Raw genomic sequence first — 7,240 nt, forward strand, 5'->3', positions numbered from 1 at the left:
TCTTACAGTTTCTCATTTACTTCTTGTCTTCGGCTCCACCTCGTGGCGGGGAGTGATATAGCACGACAGTTTTGTTCACTGATTTGCCGAATAATTAGAGTCTAATGGTTTAATTAAAAACAACATTCAGGTATTTAAATTTTTACATATTTTTTAACATTACAATCACAAACTTTGGTTTATTCTATTTGGCTTTTATGTAACCAACCAGCATAAATATGTTTGACATGAAGGGAAAATTATACCGTATAAATTAAACAGAAATTATACATTTGTGTTTAACCCCCTCTACTCGGAGATACCTAAATAAAATCCAGTGCAAAACTGAAACAAAAACACAAAGCATTAAAATACAAACAGAAGTAAAACAAAACAGCCGTGGCAGGAGGAAGTCAGGGAAACTAAAGGAGAGAGAGACTAATTAACACAAATAGAGCTATGAAAATATCTTCAAAAGGAAAGATGAACACAGATCTAAGAGAATTAAATCCAAATCCACACAAGGCTTTTTAACAGAGTGTATTAATTAAATGTTACAAACTTGCATTTAAACTGAATAGTAAACACTGATAAGGGTAAGTACATGTGAATGGAACATTACGACTCCATCTGTGTTATGTCCTGATGGAGTCCTTCTGCTCATCACTCATTGATCCCAGATTCTCAGGAAACAGATCTATGTGAGAAAAAGTCATGTATTTTGATGCTTATGTTGCATCCATAGTTCTGATGCAACATTATTGTTACCACTGGATGTTTCATATAATGACCTGACTGAGCAAAACTAATGTGATTTTTGGATTTAGCACAAAACCCCAGACAATTATTTTGGCTCTTGACCACTGTCGTAAGTATTTACCACCTTGCAAATTTTAAATTGTAGAACTTTTTTGCAACTTCATCAGTGCAAAACCAAAAATTTGTGTCAGGTTCAAACTAAAAGGGATCAGACCCTTCGATGAAAGCGCGACCGATCAGACGGGTAGCTGTCCTCGCAAGGGCCAATAACTGATCTTCACAGTACAAAGCTGTGCAGCCTCTTTTCATGTCACTTTCATTGAGTGGAGGGCCACCGTGTGAGCTCTATAAAGAGGCTGTGCCCATTCAAGGGACTAAAGAGGACAAAGCTGAGCTCGCCGTGGTGCCACACAGACTCACAACCAAAAGAGGAACGAAGCAAAGCAACAAGGGAGGGCTCAAGAGAACAAGAGGCGGGGAGTGAATTATGTTAAATTCATCTGCTGAATACATTTACTGGAAACTGATCAAAAACTAGACCTCTGTTCAGAGACATTTCACTTACTTAAAGAGATAAAGTGACGAATATCACATATAGTTGCTGCCTGAAGACATGCTTTGAGTCTTATCAGAATAATACAAAACACTATGCAGGGCTCAATATGCATCAGTTTGCATGAAAATATTTAAGAAGATGCACTTTACTTTTATGTGCACATCACAGACTGACACCATGGATGAAGCTGCATGTTGGTTTCCTTCTTCTTCTGATGGAGCTCTGCAGTAGGATGCAGGTCTGTGTCTCCATCTGTTTATCACAGATGACTTCCCTGGTCTGCTCGCTCATCCTGTTTGGCTCGGCAGTCGCATCTCCTCTGGGTGAGTCCTTCAGGCTTCTCTTTCACATTATACACCAAATCTGACTTTAATTATAATAATGCATTGTATTTACAAAACTTATTGTTTATAAATCTATCCCAGTTTCGATTTGAGGAGTGCACAATTATGTTGTTTTGCTAACCCACAATTAACAAACAGCAAACAAATTTAACTGAAATATCATCTTTAAAGAATTAAGACGATGCAGGAAGAGTTTTCTCAACTTGGAAAGATTGATATTGGTTCAGAAATGACTTTTACCTTTTAATTCTGTTTCTTTTAATTTTATGCATGTTTATGTCCAGGACAAAGCATATAAATAATAATTCAGCAAAACATTGATCCACTAAGATGCAAAATGCATCATAAATACTGAACGATCCATAGGATTTATAGCAGCTTTAGTTTGCATCATAAGGTTCTTGCACCATATAACAATGATAGTAAAAACTAAATATATATTATGTATAAAACATTTTTTAGCTGTGAGAAAATATTTTAGCAGAAGTTAAAAATACTGCTCTGAGAAAGGATTGCTAGTCAGAAAGTGTCGACTCCTTTTGGTTTGTATTTTTAACAAAAGGCATCCAGTGTCATTGTGCATGAATTTATGCTTTATTGTTACCACTGGATGTTTCTTATTGTAATGAACTGTGGTTATTGTGGTGAATGATGGATGTGGTGGACACAGGTATTGGTGAAAATGATGGTTTTAATGAAGAGAAACACGAAATCCAGGCAGCACAGGTGAGCAGTTAGGCTAGGAGCTCAGACCCTGCTAGCAACTGCAGACTAATGCACGACTGACAGGGTAGACAAAACACGACACATGACAAGGACCCGACAGGGAGCAAGGGCCACAGGTGGGATTAAATACACAGGGAGATAATCAGGGGGAACAAGGAACAGCTGGAGACAGTTAAGGGAAAGACTCAATAATCTAGAATCCTTACACTTGTCGCATTTTTGATGCAGTTTACACCCTGCTTTGCATTTCATATATTGATTCACCCAGTAATGTTGTTGTATGTTGACTTCTTCAGCCTTTAGTTCTATTAATTTGGCAGGAAATTTAATTTGTGAGCCTTTTTTTGAATTTTTTTTTCTATCTTTTTCATCCTTCTGATAGTTTCTACATAAACCAAATAGAAAACAGGGATAAATAAGCACATATTCTATGAGAGATATTCAAAACTTCCCCAGTGGCTATATTTCTGAGTGATGACTGGATTTAATATCTGTTAAATGTGTCTCTAATGTTTCTGGTTTCCAGGTTTGGAGGATGTTTTCTTTAGTCCCGAGGACCAGACGGTGAAAGAAGGAGAATCTGTTTTCCTGCAGTGTGTGTCTGGAGAAAGTTCGCCTGCAGCAAACATCTCATGGCTCAAAGACGGACGGATAGTCACAAGAGGCAGACAGTTTCAGGTGAGGCAGGTCGAAACAGAACATTTAAATTAGTTTTTAAACCTAATTGATCGCTTAGACAGACATTAAACAGATTTTTTTTTTTTTGCAGAACATTTTTTTATCTTAATCCTCTACTTGTAAGATCTGTCTAAACTTTTAACATTTTAATTTATCTGCAGTCTGTTTAAAAACTCCTGATAAACTCTGACTGAATAGTTTGATAGTTTTAATGCCTTCTCAATTACTTTCATTGATGCTAATGATGGCAATTATCTTTATTTCTAAAACTCACTCAATTTATAAAAGCCAAATTCAGTCAACAAGGTCATATTCTGAATCTATTGCTTCTGATTAACTTTCTGCTTAACACCTCTATTAAGTGAAAAAAAACTTTATTATTTATCTTTTTGTACCTTCATCCTTGTTCTCTTCTTTTGATGTTTTTCTTTTGCTCAGGATTTTTACATCAATTTATCTTCATATTTGTATCAGCATAAAAAGCTGAATACATTTAGATAAATCATTGTCAGAATGTGTTTGCTTTACCTGCTACTTTCTCAATCTGTCTTAAATATTTAATAAGTAGAATTGCATATTTTGAAATCTGAAGTTTTTGGTAGCTTGGAAAGAGACTCGGATAAAAATAACACATTTAAATAACGGCAAAAGTGTAAGTTTTCTGATAATTTAACAAAGTTTTCTGATTTCTTTCCTGCTAAGGGGGAATATGGAGGAGGACAACAGAAGAAAACTTCAGGCACGCTGCACCTCTTCAATGTAACATTACAGGATGATGGGATATATGTTTGTGTCGCACAAAACTCTCTGCTGAACATCAGCAGGAGGAGTAAACCAGCTAAGCTAACTGTGGAAGGTGAGAACAAACTCTTTCAAACACAGACACTTCTTGAAAAACATGGTTAACCCACAACATTTATGACAAACTCCGTCTGTGCGCTAGGTGTTCCTCTGCATCTGAAGCTCGTCCAGGGCCCTGACAACATCACGGTTACCATGGGAACTGAGGTCTCCATGCAGTGCACAGTCCGTGGCTTCCCTGTTCCCATGGTGAACTGGTTCAAAGACGGCTGCCTCCTGTCGAGCTGCTCGGCCACATTCAGCCTCCTGAACAATGGGCAGCTGCTCATACTGAGGTCAGACACTCCACAGGACAGCAGGGAAACATTCGGTTTCTTCTCTCCTGACAGGCTAGTTTTAAAGCACGTGTCAAACTCAAGACCCGGGGGATCTGGCCCGCCGTAGCTTTTTATGTGGCCCTCTAGACTCCAAATGACATCATTAAGTCCCAGCAGTTTTTCACAAATTTGCAAAATTCAAACTAAATCAACAGATCGCCACATTTTTCAGATTTCATTGAAAATGTTTTTCTCAAAATAGGTCAGAAACATTGGGTTTAATTGACTGCTGCAAAGAATACAGCAAGGAATAAAAAGTCACATTTATAATCATCCATTGGAGCAAATATTAAAATTCCTTACAAATATTTCTAAATTAGCACCACAAGATCTGTGATTTTAATTACAAAAAAAAACATAATAACAATCAAAATCCTGGAGTGACAACTATTTATTACTATTTTAACAGCTTATTGGGTTTTATCAATGCATTCTAGCACAACTGGCCCTCTAAGAACGTTCAGAGTATTGATATAGCCCAAAATGAAACTGAGTTTCACACCCATGTTTTAAAAGGAACCTATTATGAAAAATTCACATTTGTACATTTTAATACTTCAGTTTGGGCCTCAACTGATTTTAATAACAACCTCAGGGCTTAGAAATAATTCTGGCAATAAGTTTATGCTTTTTTGGCGTCTGGAAAATAAACTGCTTCAACAACCTCCTCATTGTTAAGTTACAACCTGTTACCTAGCAACCCCAGCTGGGCCCAGCCCATCACCTAGCAACCTTAGCAGAGCTCCAGCACACTTGGTCAGCTGGTTTTACTGCTGTATGTGCTGCTGGAAAAGACAAGTGTTTTGTTGTTGACTTACCATCTACAAACCACTTGCTGCATTCTTGTTAGTTGTACAGGAGGCGCTATTAATGCTTTTCAGACATTTTCATGTGTGAGTGTAAATGTTGAATTAGGGGGCGTGGCCAGCAGCAGTTTATTTGGATTTAAAGTGGCAAGACGCCCTAAAACAGCTGAAAGGAGCAGATTAAAATCTCATTACATTTTTTTATGATGATTATGAATCAAATCATAGTGAAAATATGCTGTGATAGTATATTATTAGAGCATATTTACAGTGTATTTGTACACACTGTAAAGTTTCTTAATTTGTTAAAATTACAGAATGTATAGGTTGAAATATTAATGATGGGGATTTTATTGTTCAAATCTACAGTTTCTTTCATCTGGTCTTAATCTTGATGAAAATTTTAGTTGTATTTTAATAAAAGCCCTGCAATTTACAAACCCACAAAGCTCAACATCAGTCTTTATTTTCATATAATGAATGTTGGTGTTTATTTTTGAGTTTACTGCAGCTTTGCAAACAGTTCTCTGATTGCGTTTTTATGAGTTCTGTTTTTGAAGATCTTAGCAACCTCAGTAAATCCCATCAGTATGAGAACTAAGACAAAAACTGAAGATTTTGAATCTTTGAATTTGAGTTTTTATCTCCTGAAAACAAAAGCTTCCTTTGTGTTTGTATTAGAAATGTGACAAAGCAGGACGAAGGCTGGTATCACTGTGAAGCATCAAACCAGGAGGAGACTATCAAGTCACAGTCAGCTTTCCTGCTTCTAGCCGGTACTTTGAATTTTAACAAAATTTACTAAAATCAAATACAGTCACACATTTGAGCATGCAGTTATGCGTTTTCAGATATGCATTGGAGTTTTGTGCAGCAGCCCTCAAGCCTGACTGTCAGGAGAGGAGAAAACGTCACGCTCACCTGCAGACCTCCACACAGTCGACCAGAAGCTGATGTGTCCTGGTTCAAAGGCAACCAGCTTCTCTCTCCAGCAGGAAACATGACTGTGTTACCCAGTGGAGACCTCTTCTTTCACAGGTCTCTTTTCTAAAACACATATAATTGGATAAATAACTATAATATCTTCCATTCTAGCAAAACTTACTGCATTTTTCATGCTTCTCCTTCAGCGTACAGGTGCATGATGGTGGCATTTACTTCTGCAGGGCGTCAAACTCTCACCTCCAAAGATTCCTCACTTCTAGAAGAGCGACTCTGACTGTGCTGGGTGTGGGAAAAACACAAAACTACACACGCTGCCCCAGTTTGCAGGGCAAAAACACAAAATCTTAACAAGTGTTTCTGTTCTAGTGCAAGTATCTTAATATATTTGAAATAAGACAAAACTAACTTACAAGTAACTTTTCAGCAAGTAATTGGGACTTAAAATGACAAGAGGCCCTAAAACAGCTCATTCTGAAAGCAAGTTGTCTTACTTCAAAGTGTACTAATATATTTGGACAAGAAACTAGACCAAAATACTTGGTAAGATGTTGTGTTTTTACAGAGTAGCATGAAAAAAATGAGTTTGGGTTTCAGAAAGCTTTATTTCTTCTTTCTTCCTGTAGCCCCTCCTTTAGTGAAATTGTGGCCCACAGTATTGATGGTTCCTGTGGGAGCCCCAGCAGTGCTGGAGTGTGAGGCGTCCGGTCATCCTTTGCCCTCCATCAGCTGGATGAAAAGAGGCCACTCCAAGCAAACCGGAGGGAAGGTTGCACTCGGGTAGGTTGGTGTGTTAAATGAAACTCTTAACAAAAATTTTAAAAAGCAATACTCTTTAAATATCTCATTCTTTTCTTTTATTCTCGCAAAGAACACAAGTTTCTTGTTTTTCCATTTTTTTAAAGGGAACCTGTTATGCGAAATTCACCTTTTGTATATTTTGTACTTCCTTTTTGAGTCTCTGCTGCTTCTAGAAAACACCCACTCATTTCTTGGCAATAAGTTAATGATTTTTTACTATCTGAAATATGAGCCATTTCCAAAATGTCCAGGGACTGTACATTTTGGCATCTCAAGCAGTGATCCAGCACATTTGGTCAGCTGGTTTTACCGCTATATGCACTGTACAATGGCTGCTAGAAAAGAGAAGTGTTTTGTTGACTTACCATCTAGAAACCACTCTCTGTATTTTTGTTGGTTGTGCAGGAGGCTCTACTTCTGCTTTTCAAAGATGTATGGTTGTATGATAGCACATTTTATGGGGACGTGGCC

The 7,240-nt window shown here is 37.5% G+C and overlaps 1 protein-coding gene across 4 annotated transcripts in view; it reads left to right on the top strand.

Moving 5' to 3' along the window:
• Positions 1 to 1,018: 1,018 nt before the first annotated feature.
• Positions 1,019 to 7,240, top strand: part of LOC106954299 (uncharacterized) — an 18,153-nt gene continuing 11,931 nt past the window's right edge. For 2 of the 4 annotated variants that reach the window (XM_015043685.1, XM_015043687.1), the window contains exons 1-8: positions 1,019 to 1,617; positions 2,891 to 3,042; positions 3,745 to 3,898; positions 3,986 to 4,178; positions 5,708 to 5,802; positions 5,878 to 6,064; positions 6,157 to 6,254; positions 6,595 to 6,748. In XM_015043685.1, the coding sequence (XP_014899171.1) occupies positions 1,476 to 1,617; positions 2,891 to 3,042; positions 3,745 to 3,898; positions 3,986 to 4,178; positions 5,708 to 5,802; positions 5,878 to 6,064; positions 6,157 to 6,254; positions 6,595 to 6,748 (1,175 nt within the window). In that variant the 5' untranslated portion in view covers positions 1,019 to 1,475. Of the gene's footprint in view, positions 1,618 to 2,568; positions 2,697 to 2,890; positions 3,043 to 3,744; positions 3,899 to 3,985; positions 4,179 to 5,707; positions 5,803 to 5,877; positions 6,065 to 6,156; positions 6,255 to 6,594; positions 6,749 to 7,240 lie in introns of those variants that run through there. The other 2 variants (XM_015043686.1, XM_015043688.1) reach the window with 2 other exon arrangements.

The sequence above is a fragment of the Poecilia latipinna genome, unplaced genomic scaffold (assembly GCF_001443285.1).
Source record: "Poecilia latipinna isolate Pla-1442-1.1 unplaced genomic scaffold, P_latipinna-1.0 Scaffold645, whole genome shotgun sequence".
Lineage (NCBI taxonomy): Eukaryota > Metazoa > Chordata > Actinopteri > Cyprinodontiformes > Poeciliidae > Poecilia > Poecilia latipinna.